Source organism: Erpetoichthys calabaricus, chromosome 15 (assembly GCF_900747795.2).
Source record: "Erpetoichthys calabaricus chromosome 15, fErpCal1.3, whole genome shotgun sequence".
Classification (NCBI taxonomy): Eukaryota; Metazoa; Chordata; class Cladistia; order Polypteriformes; family Polypteridae; genus Erpetoichthys; species Erpetoichthys calabaricus.
In genome coordinates this window covers 4,898,562-4,920,000 of record NC_041408.2, presented here as the reverse complement: position 1 = coordinate 4,920,000, position 21,439 = coordinate 4,898,562, and the positions used below count along the sequence as shown (strand labels likewise).

The 21,439-nt window shown below is 40.7% G+C and overlaps 2 protein-coding genes across 4 annotated transcripts in view; one reads left to right on the top strand and one right to left on the bottom strand.

Moving 5' to 3' along the window:
• lamp5 (lysosomal associated membrane protein family member 5) overlaps positions 1-2,407 on the top strand; it is a 29,243-nt gene extending 26,836 nt beyond the window's left edge. The window contains exon 9 of the mRNA XM_051919655.1: positions 1,706-2,407. Coding sequence (XP_051775615.1) covers positions 1,706-1,881 — 176 coding nt within the window. The 3' untranslated portion in view covers positions 1,882-2,407. The remainder of the gene's footprint in view (positions 1-1,705) is intronic.
• Positions 2,408-9,706: 7,299 nt separating this feature from the next.
• The window catches only part of pak5 (p21 protein (Cdc42/Rac)-activated kinase 5), a 150,903-nt gene continuing 139,170 nt past the window's right edge, over positions 9,707-21,439 (bottom strand). For all 3 annotated transcript variants that reach the window (XM_028820713.2, XM_028820714.2, XM_051919501.1), the window contains 4 exons: positions 14,454-14,580; positions 13,238-13,363; positions 12,859-12,993; positions 9,707-10,624 (listed from right to left, as the gene is read on the bottom strand). In XM_028820713.2, the coding sequence (XP_028676546.1) occupies positions 10,469-10,624; positions 12,859-12,993; positions 13,238-13,363; positions 14,454-14,580 (544 nt within the window). In that variant the 3' untranslated portion in view covers positions 9,707-10,468. The remainder of the gene's footprint in view (positions 10,625-12,858; positions 12,994-13,237; positions 13,364-14,453; positions 14,581-21,439) is intronic.

Sequence of the window (21,439 nt, the reverse complement as noted above, 5' to 3'; positions counted from 1 at the left end):
AGCATCAATTCTTCTAGGTACACTTGCACACAGTTTTTGAAGGAACTTGGCTGGTAGGTTGTTCCAAACATCTTGGAGAACTAACCCCAGATCTTCTGTGGATGTCGGCTTCCTCACATCCTTCTGTCTCTTCATGTAATCCCAGACACACTCGATGATGTTGAGATCAGGGCTCTGTGGGGGCCATACCATCACTTCCAGGACTTCTTGTTCTTCTTTACGCTGAAGATAGTTCTTAATGACTTTGGCTGTATGTTTGGGGTCGTTGTCCTGCTGCAGAATACATTTGGGGCCAATCATACACCTCCCTGATGGTATTGCATGATGGATAAGTATCTGCCTGTATTTCTCAGCATTGAGAACACCATTAATCCTGACCAAATCTCCAACTCCATTTGCAGAAATGCAGCCCCAAATGTTCAAAGAACCTCCACCATGCTTCACTGTTGCCTGCAGACACTCATTATTGTACCGCTCTCCAGCCCTTCGACGAACAAACTGCCTTCTGCTACAGCCAAATATTTCACATTTTGACTCATCAGTCCAGAGTACCTGCTGCCATTTTTCTGCACCCCAGTTCCTATGTTTCCATGCATACTTGAGTCGCTTGGCCTTGTTTCCACATCGGAGGTATGGCTTTTTGGCTGCAACTCTTCCATGAAGACCCCTTCTGGCCAGACTTCTCCGGACAGTAGATGGGTGTACCTGGGTCCCACTGGTTTCTGCCAGTTCTGAGCTGATGGCACTGCTGGACATCTTCTGATTTTGAAGGGTAATAAGCTTGATGTGTCTTTCATCTGCTGCACTAAGTTTCCTTGGCCGACCACTGTGTCTACGATCCTCAACGTTGCCCATTTCTTTGTGCTTCTTCAAAAGAGCTTGAACAGCACATCTTGAAACCCCAGTCTGCTTTGAAATCTTTGTCTGGGAGAGACCTTGCTGATGCAGCAGAACTACCTTGTGTCTTGTTGCTGTGCTCAATCTTGCCATGACATGAAACTGTCTTCACAACCTCACCTTGGTAGCAGAGTTTGGCTGTTCCTCACCCTGTTTGAAGCCTCCTACACAGCTGTTCCTGTTTCAGTTAATGACTGTGTTTCAACCTACGTGTGACATTGATGATCATTAGCACCTGTTTGGTAGAATTGGTTGATTAGACACCTGACTAGAATCCTACAAAATCCCTGACTTTGTGCAAGTGGACCTATAAGAATTGATGCTGGTTTGAAGGCAAAAGGTAGGAACACCGAATATTGATTTGATTTCGATTTTTCTTTTGTTCGCTCACTTTGCATTTTGTAAATTGATAACAATAAAAAATCATTATTTATATTTCTGAAAGCATTCTTTGTTTACAGCATTTTTTCACACCTGCCTAAAATGTTTGCACAGTACTGTATATACACTAGTGTGTATGTGTGTTTGAGTATGTAATACAAAATTAAGCCATTCAATTACTTATAAACATTTCTGTAGTACTAGGGTGTTGTACCGTGTTAGCCATTATGAATGTAGAGAAAAGCAAGCAATAAAAGGTGTCATTTTGCTTGGCTTTTCTTTATAAACATTTCAAAACTTAAAAATCAACTCTAAGTTTCAGATACTACGCACATTTTTTCCAAAGCTATTTCGACTCTTCTGTATTTATTTTTTTCATGATCCCCAAACTATTTGCCGTTTCTTTTCCTTTCTTTTTTCTCTTTAGCCTACAAATGTATCACGGACCAGAGGGAGCAGTTAGAAGAGACCCTGCCATTAATTCTGGGCATCATTTTGGGACTGATCATTGTGATTACTCTGGCCGTCTATCACATCCATCTGAAGATGACTGCAACCCCAGTGCAGATTCCGCGTGATAGAAGTCAGTACAAGAACATGTAATGATTATTATTTTTTTTTCCCATTTCCTAACCTATTACAGCTGCTCCACAATCCTGGATATTAACACGCGGCAGACACTATGTATTGAATTTGACTTTTATGCAGGCCAGCAAATTTCTGGTGGCTATCAGCTTTACTTGGTTAATCATCTATGTGAAAAAAAAATGACCATTTTCCTTATTTATCATGTGTCTATTAATATTAATTGAATAAAGTAATGAATCGAGACACAGTTAAAAACATGATGTATCTGGGATTTGTACTATAATGGCACTGTTTGGTTTCTTCTCAAAGAGGGAATGTAGAAGGGATAAACGGTACCAGAAGTTGGGAAAAATAAAATGTCTTTCAGTGTCTTCATTTGCATAACTAACCGTGTTACTCTCTCATGATCTTTCACTTGCTCCTTTTTGACCTAATCAGCCAATCCGTATATTTGAATGTACAGTTCAATTGTGTAAGATGTGTAAATAACTCTTAAGATAATGACGAATAAATGCACATTCCCATGTGTGCTTAAGGTACACTCTGGTCTGCTATTGTGTGACGTGTGTTGTAGTCGCGTTGTGCGAGTTCATGCCATTGAGGCCTGCACCGGGGCGCGGCTAACACTTCCATGCTGTAGTGCATCCTCTTCGTCTTTCCCCACTTCTATGCGGGGTCGAGGATTTATATTGTGCCTCTAAGAAGTCGCGCATTGCTTCATAACACACAATAAAAGCCCGTGTTGAAAAGCTGTTTGAGAAAAGTCCACCATTACAAATTGTGATGGGATTACTTCACAAATTATTTCCTGGCAAAAAGTAATCCCGTTACTTGTACATTACTCTCTCAAGCCAATGTACGAGGGACATTCAAAAAGTTTCTGCACATTTTTTGTAAGTCTATTTATTAAGAATTTCAAAAACAAATGACATCACTTTACTACAAAGTCTTCTCCCTTCGAGATACAAGTTTCCCAAAGTCGTACCAACGTTTTAATGCCATCAGCAAAAAAATGTTTTTGGTTGAGCGCGTAGCACACCTCTGCTTTCACATCGTCGTCATCACATGGCTGCAGCTGGACGTCCGGAGAGTCTGCACCCGTCACACTCGCACGGCCATTTTTGAACATTTCAATCCACTCCTGGACGACTCTACGAGAGAGAACTTGATCCCCATACTGAGCACACATGCGGGGATGAATTGGTGCTCCCGGCACACCTTCTGCCCACCGAAAGCGAATAACAGAATGCTGTTCTTCTTTAGTGAAATTTATAAGTTTCACAGCCACCTTCACCACAGGATGACAACTCTTATACTAAACTACAAGGGCAGCCGGCTTGCCAGACAGGACTAGTCACATGACACTCTCAGACACGCCCATTCACTGCTCCTCCCGCCTTCACCGTTTCCAACGAAAATAGAAAAGTGCGGAAACTTTGTGAACGTCCCTCGTGATTATGAACCAATTAGAAAAAACGAGGACAGCTCCCAAAAGTCCTTTCAACGTTGTAGTTAGGATAGGAGAGAGCCAATCACAGCGAATGTGAAATTCGGCAGTTAAACCAGTAACCGGCATGACTGACACCAGCATGGGGTCATGCCAAACATACAAACCGGTCACCATACAGTGGTGTGGGGTTCCACATAAATAGCAAACTGGACTTGTTCTGAGAACACTGTGGCGCTGGACAAGAAGGGCCACAGTGGACTGGACTTGCCAAGGAGACTCGGATCTTTTGATGTGTGCCGACGGCTCCAATGCCAGATACACCTGCGTGACACTTAATAGCAGACAAACCAGCACACATAATAATTCATATCATCGAGCCGTTCTTATAACATGACAAATATGGTATGCCACAAACATATGATAGACGGACTGTATTTAAGCTCCCTTTTGAAAGGGCCAATGCCGTGTATTTCCATTGAACTGTTTTGGATTTTTGTCATTTTACATCGGCTACCTGTTGTCACTTCTCAATGACCTATGCTTTCAGGTCAGGAATACCTCAGCCGAGCTTCACTCCGTCATTCACGCTGTGCTGGAAGCCATTAACCGACCTGCGAGGCGCTGCATCCAGTTTTTATATACGTAATTTGACCGCACATCCATAAAACCTAACAGGCTGCAACATTTCTATATTTTCAGCATTCAAGTTTAACCCTGAAGCGACCGCGGCACTTGGGGAGAAGAGCATTTGGTTCTCGTATTTTCCACTAGATTTTCAGAAATGCGACACTCCCCAGATAACCCAATTCAGGCTTCGGCGAACCGTGAAGGGAGAATTCCTTGAGGGCTAACAGCTGTACGTTTGAGGACTGAGATGCACAGATTTTGTTTTCTCAGCAAACTCTGAAAGAAATGATGTCTGCTCACTGAACGAGAGAAGGACGAGCTATTTTAAACAGTTTCGAAAAATGCTCAGTTGGCATTTGTTGGAAAATGGCTTTCAAATTTGAGGCTCGGGTGTTGGTATTACTCCTCCTCCTCCTCTCTCAAAAAAAATTTAAATCGCAGACCCATGACATCTACAAAATTTGGCATCCTTAGACTACTGTGACTCTCAGAATAGTCAAATAATTATACCGGCCTGTGACATTACAGTGCCTATAAAAAGCACCCCCCCCCCCCCCCCTCCAAATGTGCCAAAGGTGCATTGTGATACCTGGTGTGCCCACAGCTGGCATACTCCACCTATCATGAACTAGGAGTCCCAAAGCACTTAAAAAAATTCTCTCTAGAGGGGGAAATCCTACCAAAACCCCTGACTAGACACAAAAAGGGCCAAGCAGAATCTTCATAAAATAAAAGATTTATTCTTCGCAAAAAATTAATCTTCTCTGTGGAGCACAAAGGCAATAGGAGTTGCCCCAAAACAATAAAGCGATTCCATTAAAGCAAAAATCTAAGGGATAGGACAGGCATTGAATCTATTGGGATCTTCCTGTGTAGGAAGTGACTTAGATGGCATGGAAGGATCAAGACGACTGACTCAAGAAATGAGTGTTTATGACCACAGAAGGGGTGGCACACAAGAGGCAGGCCACAAAAAAGGTGGATAGACGAAGAGACTGCAGATATGACAACCAAGGGTTTGACTTCTATGGATACGCAGGAGATGTGGAATTTGGGGTACATTTGCCAACCCAGGTTCTCTTTGAAAAACACTATAAACCCGATGATGAATATTATCATCTTTTGTTTATGCAGCACACAGTTATGGCATCTCAATGACATTTGTGGAAGTTTTGTTATAAATTCGCTGGCACCGCCATGTAGCTTCATCCCCTGGTAGATCAAAGATCTTTCTAGAATAGTTAATTTGTTAAGTAGGGGTAGTGCTAGGTTTCATTTTGTTTTTCACCTTCCTTCTGTTCCTGACTTCTCTCTTTCAATCTGCCCACTTGTTTTGCTTGTTCTGATGATTTACGATCTTTCCGGTGCCGACCTTGGCTTGTCTTGCATTTCCAGTCTGCCTGACATGACGTCTCCACAATGCTTGATCTGATAAAACGATAAAACACCTTACAACTGGCACAGCTCAACAGTGCCCCCTGTCGTCCAAAATGTTAGGATCCACACACAGCTTTTTGAAAGAAGGCATTGCAACAGTCTGATCTTTTTTCATGAGTTTTATTTGAAAACCAAATCCAGTTTTTACTTGTAACGCACATGCAAGTCCACTCAACAGGCAATACAACGTGTATCTAATATTCATAAAGGTTTCCACATTTGAGGTTGTGACAGCAGCACGTGTGTTAAAGTGTTTGTATTTACAAAAACATCTTAATAATGCTAATGATAATAATACCTGATCAATTAAATACACATTTGACCCTGATCCTCGGTAGCACAATAGTTCAAATAAAAAAATTATAATACGGGATTGTGAACTTTAATAGTTAAAGGTAAATGCCCACCTATTCTCATTTTTGCTATGAAGTGGTCTCCGTATTGCACTTTAGCTGGAATAAAAGCAAAAAAAAGCCAATCCTTGCCACCTAGTAATACTACTTTAACATTTTTTAAAGATTTATCATCTAAAGGGCCTTGTCACATGTTACGACTTTTCCAGCGAGATCCGTCATCGACATAATCGCAGCACATCGGAAAGCAGTTGTGGTGCACCCTCAGTCGTATAGTCCGACATTCCCATTGACCCAATCAGACCCGTCGGGTGATTCGTCCCGTTTTGCTGTGAGCCGGAGGGGCGGACCCTGTGTGAGAGCTGACGACCAATGAGCACTCGGCTGAGAAGTAAAAGTAAGTCAATCCTCTGGAATTCCCAGCTTTCATCTCTCTCTATATATAAAATCCAACATCTGTCTGTCTGTCTGCTTTTCACGAGAGAACTACTGCACGGATTTAGATTGGTTTTTTTTTTTCTAGAATTTGCTTGAACATTCCGGTTGATTCTGCGACTTCTTCTCTCATTTCACTAAGTATCATAGTTCGCTTGCGGTACAGATTTATTTGCGTGAATCCGAGTCAGATTCACATGCCAGCCTCGGGGTGTCCTTACCTTTGCTTAGCTATCGAACAACAGAACTACTTTATGGATTTAGATCGGGTTTTTCTTTAGAATTTGCTTGAACATTCTGGTTGATTTTGCGACTTCTCTTATTGCGCTAAGAATTATAGTTTGCTTGCAGTACCAATTTATTTGCGTGAATCTAAGAGTGACTCACACGCCAGCCTCGGGGCGTCCTTACCTCTGCTTAGCTAGTGAACGAGAGAACTACTTTCGGATTTAGATCGGGTTTTTATTCTATAATTTTCTTGAACATTCCAGTTGATTTTTGCAACTTCTCTCATCATGCAAAGTATGACAGTTCAATTGCAGTACCAATTTATTTGCGCGAAACCGAGAAAGACGCAGCAGGCCGAGGGGAGGAGGGGCGGGACCCTCCACACTCACACGCCAGCCTCAGGGTGTCCTTACCGCCGCTTAGCCAGTGAACGAGAGAACTACTTCACGGATTTACATCAGGCTTTTTTGTAGAATTTGCTTGAACATTCCAGTAGATTTTGCGACTTCGCTAATCGCGCTAAGAATCAGAGTTCGTTTGCAGGTGCGATATATTCGCGCCAATCCGAGACAGAGGCTGCGGGCCAAGGGGAGGAGGAATCGTGACGTCAGGAGTGGGGAGCCGGGCAGGGCCCTCCTCGCTATCCTGTTTCACTGCTACATGGGCGGAACCGCGAGGGATGGCTAGTTATTAATAAAACGCGGTCTGTTCCACGTTTCTACCCAGCATCTCGGAATTAATCCTAGGAATTGCACTAAAAGTCTGACCATGAGAAGAATTTATCGTATCACAGTGTTGGAGATGAGAAGTAGTTGTGACGCGTAGTACGCCCACTCCCAGTGGCGAATAGGAATTTGTGTTTGAGAATGAATGACGTCACAATTTTACGACACCTTGAGCCACAAAAACGGAACTCATTTTGTAGTTTTCTGTTCCTAACGCTGAGGGTTTACCACCAAGATAATAATTATAATAATATTTTAAACAGTAGGAGTACAAGAACAGAAGAAGGAAACTATAATAAGGTAGGGTGTTGCACTGAGCTGCCAGTAACTGTTCCCACTTTGTAACGTCCCAATACGATTTGCATCCATGACCGCCTGTGTGTTGATGCTGGGATTTTACTTGTGCGAACACTTGGGACAATGAACTTCATGTGCGTGACATCAGTCACACCAGCATATCCAGAAAAAACAGCGACTTGCATGAATGCAGCTTGCTGTAACATGACCTCCTGTGGAGTGGCTGGGAAATGTTGTAACGGCGTCTATAATTTGGTGCCAAGTTTGAGAAACTGTTGGTTGTAAAATACCCAAATCACTGCAAAGGTTCCGTGTGAAATAAGATGAGATTTGACTCTGATTTTTCCCATGTAAATAAATGAAATAAATTCTGTATGTTCACACCAATCATTTTGTTACGCCGTACAAGGTTTGGTGCGTCATCTGAAAAAACTGCAGCAGTGCCAATTTTTTTGGCCACAAGGGTAACTCGTCCAGCCTGAGCTGTGAATGATGACACAATAAACACTTGAAAGGTCCAACTGTGTGTGTCTGTTATGATTTTAGTTGAATTCTGTTGGTCGGGAATTGTCACTTAGACGAAGACCATTTTATTAGTCACCGAAATCCAGGAGATTCCAAAGGGTTTGCTTACTTTTTTCAATGCTGCAGCTACCAGGCATAAGGAACACGGTGGCTTTGGACCTCACAAACAGAAGAGAGACTCGTCCGTGTGACGTTGCGCGTTTTATGTACCACAACAGAACGGAAAAAATAAAAATTAAATAAATAGTGGGCTGAGATTGCAGCTGAACTCACCATACTTGGAAAGCCTTCACATGGGCACCAACTCCATCAGGCGGCATATTATCGGCTCTTGGAAAAAACGGGCAAACTCACAACATTTTGGAAATATGAAACTGTGCTAGAAAGTCGTCTAATTTGACACAACCTGCGGTTTCTAGTCACACAATCGTCAGACGAGATTAGTAGTCATCACGTCTGATGTCCCCTCCGATTTGAAATCACGAAATGTTGTAACAGACGTTGTATTTACGTAACACTAGCTGTGTCAGCGTGTGCTGTAACAAACCCGGGGTCACAGAAACTATTGAAATCGTCAGAACAAAAATGTCAAGTAACTGAAAGGAACTCCTCTGGGCGTCTCTCTCCTAGGAGGTTTCGTTTTGCCGACATGCTTGCCTCGCTTGTGTATTAACGGCTAAGTGAGTTTCTCTTTCTTCAGAGGTTTAATTTTGCCGATGTGCTCGCCATGCTTCTGTATTAGCTACTAAGAGAGTGACTCTTTCTTCTGAAGTTTCGTTTTGCCGACGTGCTCACATCGCTTGTGTATTAGTGGCTAAGCGACTTTGTCTTTCTTCTGAGGTTTCGTTTTGCCGACATGCTTGCCTCATTTGTGTATTAACGGCTAAGCGAGTTTCTCTTTCTTCAGAGGTTTCATTTTGCCGATGTGCTCGCCATGCTTCTGTATTAGCTACTAAGAGAGTGACTCTTTCATCTGAGGTTTCGTTTTGCCGACATGCTTGCCTCGCTTGTGTATTAATGGCTAAGCGACTTTGTCTTTCTTCTGAGGTTTTGTTTTGCCGACGTGCTTGCATCGCTTGTGTTATTAGCGGCTAAGTGATTTTGTCTTTCTTCTGAGGTTTCATTTTGCCGACATGCTTGCCTCGCTTGTGTATTAACGGCTAAGCAACCTTGTCTTTCTTCAGAGGTTTCATTTTGCCGATGTGCTCGCCATGCTTCTGTATTAGCTACTAAGAGAGTGACTCTTTCATCTGAGGTTTCGTTTTGCCGACATGCTTGCCTCGCTTGTGTATTAATGGCTAAGCAACTTTGTCTTTCTTCTGAGGTTTTGTTTTGCCGACGTGCTCGCATCGCTTGTGTTATTAGCGGCTAAGCGAGTTTCTGTTTCCTCGGAGGTGGAGCCCTTACCCCGACTCCACCTCTCACTTCTGCGCCTGACAGACACACATACACACACACTTCCACGCGTAGATGTTTATATATAATACTTGTTCGGCACTCGTTTGGAACAAAGGGAAAAGAAGTGAGAGCATCACACCTCCGAGGCTTAAACCCCGAAATGTGAGAATCGGAGAGCTAAAGCTTTCTCATCGCGTGTGACCTTCAGTACATTCCTGGATGAAGAAAACAACGAAAATCGAACAAGGAAATATTGCTTATGTATGAATTATAACCAAAAAAAGTGCTCTTTAAATATTGAAAAAATAAATAAATAAATAAATAAATCAAGCTATAAATAGATTATAAAAATCTGGCATTCCTCCCTCTTTTTTCTTAAATGGAATCCTTGTTCAAACGTATCGTTTCGCAGTCTGCCTGAGTGAGTCAGAAGGAATAACTAATTAAAAAAAAGGGAATTAGAAACGGTAGGAAGTTTGGATGCGTTTGTGGAGTTTATCGAAATTTTGAAAAGTTCTACCGTAGTTAATACTGCTCATATCACAATGGTTACATCACAAATACTGAAAAACTTCTTAAAACCTGTACAGAAAATTACATTTTGCTCTAAAATACATTTTGTTGCTAGTTTTAAAAGAGAAAAGTGCTTTTCCATTTTGTTTTCTCCAAATTTAAAAAAAAAAGCGACTCCCGTGTTATTTCGACTTCCCAACCCCAGTTTTGCCCAATAAGAAGATGAGTCTCGTGTGTTTCTACTGGAGAGGCGCACTAAGGCTACACGAATGTTGTAAACTGAAGTGACAGAGGAAGCAGGCTGCTTGATCAAACCGCCGCCAGCCCAAGACACTACTGCAAATGCGCTGCTCGTGAAGATCCACCTGACTGCAAATTTTGGCTGATGCATTCATCACATACCCCGTTTTTTCCAAAGAATCGTCTTGCTGTTAGAGTTTCGAATTTGTGCTCTTCAGTGCAAGCTAAGTGGGCAAAGATTTTCGATTCTCTCTCCCTACAATAATCTGGAAATGTTCCGTTGTGGTATTTGTTTCAGTCTCACTGGTCCATTTTGTTTTTTTTTTTTTTTTTTGTTTTTTTAAAGGACACTCAAAAACAGCGAGGTCCTCGCTTTAACGTTGTCTATACTGTCTCATGAGGGGCACAATGCAGGAGGAAGGTCCAGACAGCTTTAGGAACGGGTGCTGGAGTAATTCTTGTGCAGTTGCTCGCTGTGATGGCTCCCTCACCAACATCCTGTCCAAAAATCCTCGTAAAACCGTCGACACCTGAGGAGCAAAACAAAACGTCAAAAGTCCTGAAAGATGAAAAGGCAAAGGAATGAAGTTAGCAGAGATAGTCGATCGAGCTTACACGACTTTTAAACATTACATAACATTGGCATTCTACTCAATCACACCTGTAGTAGTAGAAAACTGAAGAAACAAAGAAAAACTGAAATACAAAAAAAAAGCAAAACAAGATTCCAGCTCTGAAGAATCCATGAAGTGACAGGTGGAGAGAAATACAAATTAAAAAACAAAAAGGGATTAAAAAAAAGAAAAAATACAAATTAAAAAGCAAAAAGGGATAAAATAAAAGAAAAAATACAAATACAAAAAAAGAAAAAAGTACAAATTAAAAAACAAAAAGGGATTAAAAAAAGAAAAAATACAAATACAAAAAAGAAAAAAATACAAATTAAAAAGTAAAAAGGGATTAAAAAAAGAAAAATACAAATACAAAAAAAGAAAAAAGTACAAATTAAAAAACAAAAAGGGATTAAAAAAAGAAAAAATACAAATACAAAAAAAGAAAAAAATACAAATTAAAAAGCAAAAAGGGATTAAAAAAAGAAAAAATACAAATACAAAAAAAGAAAAAAGTACAAATTAAAAAACAAAAAGGGATTAAAAAAGAAATACAAATACAAAAAAAGAAAAAATACAAATTAAAAAACAAAAAGGGATAAAAAAAAGAATATGAATACAAAAAAAGAAAAAATTCAAAGCAAAGAAAAAATAAAAATGCAAAAAAAAGAAGCAAAACAAGATTCCACCCCTAAAGAATCCATGAAGTGACAGGTGGAGAAAAAGTACAAATAAAAAAATATGAATACAAAAAAAAAAAGTACAAATACCAAAAAAAAATACAAATGCAAAAATAAAGGTAAAATAAGAGTCCGCGAAGTGACAGATGGAGAAAAAATACAAATAAAAAACCAAAAAGGGATAAAAAAAAAAAGAAAAACTATGAATACAAAAAAAAAGAAAAAAGTACAAATACAAAAAAAAAGCAAAACAAGATTCCACCCGGTCCGTTTACGGTCCGTGTACTTTTTGGTATTTGAAATTTCATTTTAGAAGCAAAAATTTTCATATTTTTATTTTTGATTAAAGAAGAAAATGAGGGAAAATAAGGTTTTTTTTTAATTCTGTGGTAACAAATAGCAGTCATAAACTTAAAATTACACATACTTTTCTGGATTTATTTGTGATTCAAATAATGAAAGTGTTATAGCTCAAAAACAACAAAACAGACACTATTTTCGTTGTCTAAAACAAGACAATGTATTATTTTCCCTCATTTTCTTCTTTAATCAAAAATAAAAATCTGAAAATTCCTTTCATTTTCGTTTTTTCATTTTTGCTACTAAAATGAAATTTCAAATACCAAAAAGTACACGGACCCCCCATAAACAAAGTCAAACAAGATTCAATTCCTATGGAGCCCATGAAGTGACATGAATAAAAAAAGAAAAAATAGAAAAGCTACACATGATTCAGTCCCTGTGGAGCCCATGACTGGTAGGAGTAAAAAATAAATAAACAAACAAAAAAGAAAGAAAGAAAAAAAAAATAGAAATACACAAAAAAGCCAAACATGATTCCATCTCTAAGTGATATGAGTAAAAAGTATATATAAATTAATAAATAAATTGAAAAAGGCAAAAAAACATATGCAAAAAAATAAAATAAAATAGAAATACAGAGAGAAAACAAGATTCAACCCCAATGGCGCCCATGAAGTGGCATGAGTATAAAAAAATAAAAATATAAAAGTGCTTATTTCTTGTGGGCATGAGAAGCTTTTGCATGCACAGAATATAAAACGGGTTGTTTGCTTTTATCCTTTGTGCCTTAAAGACAACACAACTTTATACTGCAAAGCTGCCACCTTAGGGATTGTAGATAAGAGAGTGGCACTGAATGGGTAATGTATGAGAAAGTGCCAGTGCAACTCTAAGGGTCTAAAACTGCTGGTCCTCATTAAGACAGTTGTACCACTAATATACACAAGTGTGCAATGTTTTACCCACAGTTCACTGTGAAATTTGTGAATTTCCCCTTGGGATTAATAAAGTATCTATCTATCTATCTATCTATCTATCTATCTATCTATCTATCTATCTATCTATCTATCGAAATGTCTACATACTTCCTTGATCTGAAAATAGTTAGAATTATCCAAGATTACGATTAAGATTTGGAAGATGTAATAATTCAGTAAATAACCGCCGTACCTTATGGGATTCTTTCAACCTCGGTGGTAAGTTATCTCGTATTCTTCTCATTGCTTGAAGTGGAGGCTCATTAAAGTACGGTGGCTCGCCATCTACCATTTCTATTACCATAATGCCAAGTGACCAGACGTCCACCTGCAATGTAAGATACGACTTTGTCACTTTCATTTTAATATATGCATGGGGGTTACAGAGTGTTAAAAACATAAAAATATAGAGGTGTGGATGAGCGAGTCCAGTGGTGCCTTGGCACGCCATCCAGGGTTGATTCTTACCTTGCACCAAATGCTCTGGTGACTGACTGATTACCCACAACACATTACGGAAACGGGTTTAGTAGGTTCCAAAAGCAGGGTGGATGGATTTATAAATGCATTACCTCTGTTCCATAGGGCATTCTAGAGATGACCTCAGGTGCCATCCAGTAAGGTGTGCCAACCAAGGACTTTCTTTTAGGGACCTCCTTAGATACTTGAGCACAGAAGCCAAAATCCGACAATTTTATCTATACGATAAGAAAAAAAAATATTTTCAATAAAAAAAAAATTAAAAAAAACAGGATTGTATTCTAAGTAGAAGTGAGTACTGTACATGGAGTGCATGAGCCTCTAGGAGATGCCTTGCAGTCCTCATCCTGGCTGGGATAATAGAACCTTGGACTGGATGAAGCTAGAAAGTGGGAGAAGTTCACATCCACACACCCGTATCACAGGTGGTGGTGTCCCTCTCGAGTCATCCCAGTTTGGAAACCCACAGGGTTGCCTGGAATTTGGAGTGCAGAAGCTCAGCCCTTTTGGAGTCCCTAGATTGCCAGTAGAGGGCACTGCTGGTGAAGGACCTCCTTGGTTTTCCCCCCAACAAAGGTGTGCTCCCAACAGGCATCTTAAAAGAAATCTGCCTCCTCACCTCAGGGTGTCGGAGTCGAAAAGCGTCAAGCAACGCTCACCAGAAAAGAGCAGAAGGAGAACACGAGCATTCACGTAATCCATTGTTGTGTCGATATTGGCGGTGACTAATGAGCCCAGGGCTGTGTTCGGTGAAGTTATTATGTCTGAGGTTTAGGACATTGGGGCTATTAACAGTTAAGAGCAGCATTAAGCCTTGATTTGCGAGCTCATACTTTATCCTTTTATGAACGAGTTACTGTAATCGAGTTGTTGACCCTCGCTGATATAGTGGCTTGGTGCATATTCATTCAACTCTCATCTCGGATCCTTCAAAATGTATTCGTTCTGTGCTTAAGATGAATGGGATATCAAGCAGATTTCCTCTGAGGAAGGGTGGTACCCACCTAGAAGGACTTGAATTTAATCTCATATCAGCCCAATGAGTTAGATTATGTGAGTGCATCTTGACATCAACACGTACCCCATCCAGATTTCAGGATTCCCCGGAACACCAATCAGAAGAACGAATGAATAGGACAATCAAACTACACTTTCGTGAATATCATTCCTTTGTTTATATGAGTGTGTGTCTGGGTTGTACCCTTCTTACAGATTTACTTTGATCTACCCAGTCGATAAGTTAATTCAGCTGTCATCTTACATTAACTTACAGTGACAATCAAATTTAGGGTTATCTAAGAAACTTACCCTTCCATCACTTGTGAGGAGAATCGAGTCACTCTTTATGTCACGGTGAATCACCCCTTGAGTGTGCAAGTATGACAAGGCCTTCAGCACCGACAAGCAGACTGTGGCTATCTGCTCCTCGTTCATCCTGAAATGACAAAAGAGCTTGGGTAATTTGGATGAAGATACAGGGAGCATCTCTACTGCCTATCAGCAATTTTAAAGGGATTAAGTTCTGGATAATCTTAGGGAATCATTAGGAAGATTTCAGCAAAAGTTTGAGGAAAGGAATGGAATTCCAACTTTCAAAAAGCAAATTCTAATTCTTGTACCAATCACGCGTAATTCGACTAAAAAACGGTTCACGCATTTGGTACCTCGTCTAAAAATGTCTAAAATGTACCCAAGTGTGAGGTTTAACCCGTGAGCTTGTAGCAGTGCTACTTAGGTGGACTACAACTCCCAGCAGTCATGGTAGTGTTATACCATTGGGCAGCTTCAAAGTGGCATAGAGGTAGCTGGGAAGAAGGGTAATTAGGCACTCTCTTTAAAAAGGAGCCAGAAAGACAGCGAAAGGTATGGCGACCATCTGTGTATATTCATTTCTACGCTTCTCACTCCACCTCTGAAATACAACCACCATTGGGTTACAGTTTTGTTTGCGTCGCATGTAGTTGTCCTGTGCCTGCTTGTTCATGCGGTTTTGTGTGGCTTGATAAACGTCTTCCTCCATGGGGAGCTTCCAACTTCTACAGATCTCCACATAACAACTGGAACACGGTAGGACAAAACTTCCATAGCATTCAGGAAATTCACTTGGCATATCAATTCATTTTCACCATCATCATACCTGTGGAACCGGACTGTCTGTGGAGTGAAGTGTGAGTGTTTATTGTTAAGATGAATTATTGTTGTACCCTAATTTTAATCTTTATTATATCTTCGTGGGTGTCTCTGTGTCAATACTGGGAGTGTTCCTGGGTCCCCCGAAATAAAATCAACAAACCGCTGTTTAAACACTGAGCGAATCTGTCCGTCTTTGCAACCGCCACAAGCTAGACCCAACCCCAGGGGGCCATTCATCCAGGCTAAGCCACCCCTAAATATAACGTTGAGTACCACCGCCCCAAAGTAGTTTTACTATTGATTTTTAATAAATTTACAAACCTTTCTAAAAACACATTATCACTTTGTTATTATGGGTTGCTGAGTGAAGACAGGTGGGCAGAATTGACAAATTGATCCATTTATTTATTTATTTTAAATATTTTATCGAATTTATTAAAATCAAATAACATTCCACACAAGCAAGTCAAATTTTACAAAATTAGGTTCGAATCAAATTAACCCCCACCTATGAGAAATTGATCCATTTAAAAATTAAATCTAAAGGGGGGGCGCACAAAAAACCGAACTGTCTCCTACCGGCTAGCTCGAGCTATTATACAGGCGGGTGCTGTCGCGATCGTGGAATCTCGTTGTCGTGACGGGGTCAGCAGCCCCAACTGTGCATTAATAAGGAAGCTGTGTGCCAGAAGATGTATTCTCTGCAACAGAGGATTGGAATAGTGGAGGCGTATGTGTCTACCGGTTCTTTTAAGGAAACGCGGGACATTTTCACACAGAAGTTTCCTGGCGTAAACCTACCAGCAAAGAGCAGTATTCATGAGTTGGTGAAGAAGTGGTGTAAGACTAGGTCAGTTGCAAACTGTGAAAAGAATTGGGCCCCATTGTTCGTTTTGTGTACGGGCTAAGAAACATTCGTTGGAGTTGGAGATGGTTCGGTTTTTCGTGCACCACCCTTTATAACACGATAAAGTGTGTAGAAAGTGAAGGGGTCTAAAAACTTTTGGATTCCACTCTACATTTACATTTATTTACTTAGCAGATGCTTATATCCAAAGTGACATACAGAAGAGGTCAACACAGATATACGCAGATGGCACAGGTAAGATCCAGGTTCATCACTCTCTTACAACGAAGTGGAGCACGAGGAGGGTTACTGCTGACCGAAGAGACACTGTGGGCGGATCTAGGGGTGGGATAACTGTCAATCAAATTCATCTCCAGCTCTACGTGCAGAACTCTGGAGGTCCGAGGCTAAACTCTTATCGGTGAATCGAGTACGATCAGGGGGGAGGTCATCCAGAATCGGCAGAGATCAACCTGCGATGGCACTGCAGTCATTCAAGTGCGATCATCAGAGTGTTGTTCCCTTTGGTGAATTGAGCGTGAATGTCAGAGCAGGGGGTACTCGTCCACAGCCCACAGGATGTTGTGTTAGGTGACATTTAGGAAAGTTAAGGGGTGCGTGCTTATTGTTTAGGCAACTTAAGCTACCATTGCTCCAGAAAGTCTTTGTTATGTGATATATTTTTGGAACTAAAGGGGCAAATGCTCAGGAAACCAAGACGACTTATACTGTAATACTGACTGCTGCCCGCTATGAACAACAAGGGGAATGAATCCTAGGGTTCCATGTGGACCAGCACTGATGGCAAAACATTTGGTAGGAGTTGGAACTTCTCACTTCCATTGATGTTGGCAAAAACAAAAAAAGATGTTACCATTGAGCTTCCCATTCCCCAGCCAGCTTTGTCAGCTGTATGTGCTGAAAGACCCCTCTATGTGCCAGTTCCACTATAACAAAATCCCTGTTATACCAAATTGTATTTTCAGTCCCAAATACTTCCTACTCATGGAATTTGCCCTGTATATGTATATTCTGTTTCCTTCTCTTCTTTTCATTTCTGTCCAAAACCCAAATATGCTGGTAGTATAAATTTGAAAAGGAGTCTGAGTTGTGGACAGCTGCGTGTTTTGTCACTTCCTACCACTTCCAGGGGCAGTTTGGAACTTTATTGTGAGTGGCTCAGCACAGAAAAGGCCATTTGTAAGTACTTGAGTATGAGTATGGCGGGCCGGCTCTGTGAGCTCGCGTGGTCTACCAGTTTGTGGCTGTTGCTCCTCGATGCTTCCATTTCAAAATAATAGCACTTCCTGTTGACCGAAGCAGATTTAGTCACGTACTGACTGACTGTGGCAAAGATGGCACCAGATGACAATGCCATGTTTCAGGTCACTGAGCTCATTCTGTTGGTTAATGGAGACTTCATGGCTGTGTGCTTAATGTGATGTCCCTGTTAGCAATGAAACACCTGAACTCAGGAACTCGGAGGAATGTCCACATACTGTACTTTTGGCTGCAGAGTGAATCTGACACAATTCCAGAATCAGCACACATCATGCGTTGTGCAGGCATTTTATTGTCTGGATCAGATTGTGTTTTGCTCTTTTAATAAAATTAAACAAGCAAACACAACAGAAATGGAGGATCTCAACTCTGATGTATTTCTATGCACCATTTCCTCATGCAGGCAGCGTGGTAAAGTGGTTACGGCACTGGATTTGAAACTTCACGTCTGCCCATTGCCTTTGATGCACCGTCACGTGCTGAAGCCCTCCAGCTACCTATAAAGCTGTAATTAATAATAAGTTACACCTTATAGCCAGCACCTCAACCGCTTCTCAATCTACTCAATTACCCTGACCTTCACTGAGAGCAATTCTTAAAGGTAATTGAATTAAATTCATTAGGAGGAAAAAGGAAAATATTCAATTAACGTCGAGCCTACCAGGCAGGGAAAGAGTCCTAAAAAAAGCAACCAAACGATGTGCACTTCCTCTGGAGAACGGAGGCAAATTCAACAAAAACAAATTACTAAGGAGGGTGACGTGGAACAGTGCGGAACAGTGGTTAACTCTGCATCCTCATGGATCTTAGCTTAGAATCTCAACACCTGGGCACAAGGCGCTACAAACCCTGTGGTGGAAGAGACAGAGGAATGGACTTAGCACTCTGATGGTAGCAGGACCCTTAGAACGACTGTTGGGTTTCTTCTGCACGTCACACCTGCTATCTCCTTCATCAGCCGCTTCTCTGTACCACTCAGCAACCTGTCTGCCACTTTACACCGGTCCTGTGTGTGTGTGTGATATCTCAGCCAGGATTCCTCCTCTGGCTGGGGTGTCAAGGTCTTGTTTTATGTCTTTTTGATTCAATTTTGAGTTTTTGAGATATTTTAATGTTACGGTTGTTTCTTATCTGCTTTGTTTTCTATCCTGTGCTGTGTTCCATGTGTTTTTTGGGTGGTCCGCCAAGAGGAGGGGCCACCTGTCAATCAATGCCTTTCACCACTATAATTCTTGAGGGTCTTCCACAGTTGCCGGCGGTTCATTTCCAATGCACCAGGCAGGTGTGGTGAGTGTGATTTCTGTTTGTTATTTTAATTTATCGGATTCTTGATCATTTTGCCCTGTTTATTTTTGGATTGTATATTCACTTTGGCTTTCTCTTTGCTGGCAACTCCTTTTTGCCTTGTGTGCCCTACAGAACTTCATATACTTACAGAGCATTTTTGTGATAATAAATCTTTTATTTTATAAAGATTATATGTGGCCCTTTTGTATCTAGCTGGGGTTTTTAGATGGGATTTCTCCCTCTATGGTAATAAATCTTTTATTTTATAAAGATTACATGTGGCCCTTTTTGTATGTAGCTGTGGTTTTTGATGGGATTTCTCCTTCTATGTTAATAAATCTTTTATTTTATAACAATTATAAGTTGTCCTTTTGTATCTAGCTGGGATTTTGAGTGGGATTTCTCCCTCTATGGTAATACATCTTTATTTTATAAAGATTATACATTGCTTTTTTGTATCTAGCTGGGGTTTTGGATGGGATTTCTCCCTCTGTGGTAATAAATCTTTTATTTTACAAAGATTAAATGTGGTCCTTTTGTATCTAGCTGGGGTTTTTGATGTGATTTCCCCCTCTGTGATAATAAAACTTTTATTAAGAATCTACTTGGCCCTTTTTGTATCTAGCCAGGGTTTTCAACAGGATTTCCCCCACTAGTGGGCATGTTCTTGAAACATGCTTTGGGACACTTCAAGTCCAAACCTGAGGTCTGCCAGTGGCCACACACCCAGGCTGATAGACTTTAGCAGCATGGAGACACATCTGAAGTGCTTCTTGAAGTGCACCGATAACCCCCCACACTTTCTGAATCTGCCTTTCCAGGTAATCTCACCGTTTTTGATAGTCTTCGGCCACTCAAAGAATATGTCCCTCTCATGTCTGATCCCAATACATTACACTGTTATGCTCAATTCTATATTTTAATTATGTGTTAATTATGGGCGGAGTGGTCGCTCTGAGGCTAGGGATCTGCACTGGCAATCGGAAGGTTGCCGGTTGGAATCCAGTAAATGCCAATAGGGACTCTGCTCTGTTGGGCCCTTGAGCAAGGCCCTGAACCTGCAATTGCTGAGTGCTTTGAGTAGTGAGGAAAGCGCTATATAAATGCAAAGAATTATTACTGTGTTATGTTTGAGGGCCCTTGTTTGTTGTGCTTTGAGGGGATGTCTTGGTCTATATGAACAAAAACAAACTAAATGTCCCTCATGGAACAGCAAACCTGAATGGAATTAAATTAAAAACAGACATCTTACTTAAAGTATACTTTTTCAAAGTCTGCTTCCTAATTACATAAACCACATAAAAAAAAAAGCCTACATTTCTGGTCTCCTTTTCTCCAGACTGCTGCACTTTCCAGCGAGATAGCAAACAGCGCATGAGCACTTGGTGCATCTCACTATCATTCTCTTAAGACTGAGGATGGTGAAGTCGGTAACCATGGAAACATTTTCTACAGCAGTCAACAATCTGCATTCGGAATACTGGGAAAAAAATAAAACAATGGTGATGTCAAGTGAGGACAAGCCTTGCGCCCACTCAGTGCTCATTTCAGGAGATAAACAGACTCACAATTGAGTCCGCAGCATTCGGGTCACCGCAGAACTTCACTGCTAAATAATTCACTCAGAGGGCTTTGCCGCCTGTTTTCTGGATCTTTCTGAGTTAGACGGGTCCTTTTAATTTGATGATATCCACTAAGGTGAAAGGGCACGTGATGTAGAATCAGCCAGATCTGTTACGGAGGGAACATGGATGAGTATACAGGTTTGGGCAGAATTGTGGATGATGAGATTTAATGTATGGTTATTACACGTTGGAACTGAAAATGCTAGATTTTAACACATAATGGGAGGTCTGAAACGTGAAGTACCCCTTATGAGAAAGAGAGCAATGAGTCTTAAGCCTTGTTAATACTTAAAGCCGGTGCACAAACCGCAACACCAACTGTTAATCCAAATGCACTTTTACTTGTGGAAGCCTGTGTCAGTGGGCCCGTCGATATTCTCGTAATCAGTTATAGTCACCCATCGGATTACAGTTGTCTCCGTTTTAATTTGTGCCGCCGTGTTACGCATCTCTGTGTATGTGAGAGAATGTGTAACGAGGCAAAGCTGGAAATATTCCTGGGGTCTCCGAAATCAACTAAACATCTGGTGACCACTACACGCTATAAAGGCACATAGGGGGTTGAGGACTGTTATGAGCATAACAATAACCAAGAGATGATAAAGAAATGAGAACTCATGATCAAAAAATATTACAATTGTTAGACTACTGGAATCACTAGAATTTGGTAGTCCAATGAAATTTGTAGGAGTATCGTTTTATAACATCCTGTACCTTCAAAGCTTTAACGTTAGATTAGAAAAACTCTGGAGATAAAGAAAATGTGCTACTTCACAGCAAACAGAAGAAGGAGAGTTGGTGTGAAAACACTCAGATCCGTACATTTCCAGATTTATCAATTGCAACGGCGCTTGCCCAAAGTTGGCATCAGAGAGATTCCTTTTGTTCCCACTCGCTTTCATAGTGATTGCGGGCAGCCACACCACGACATACAGCTCTCTAAAGGAAGCTAAGTGTTATATTGTGTTATTGATGTTATTCATTTTGGACAGTAAGTGGCACTCTACAAAAATAATATATAAAGAACTGGGAGAGGGATTGGAGGAGAGTTTCTAAGAGAAGGGAGCGTGTACTACTGTGTTTGCTGTAATAAAGAAAGTATTTGGAAATTACAACCTGGG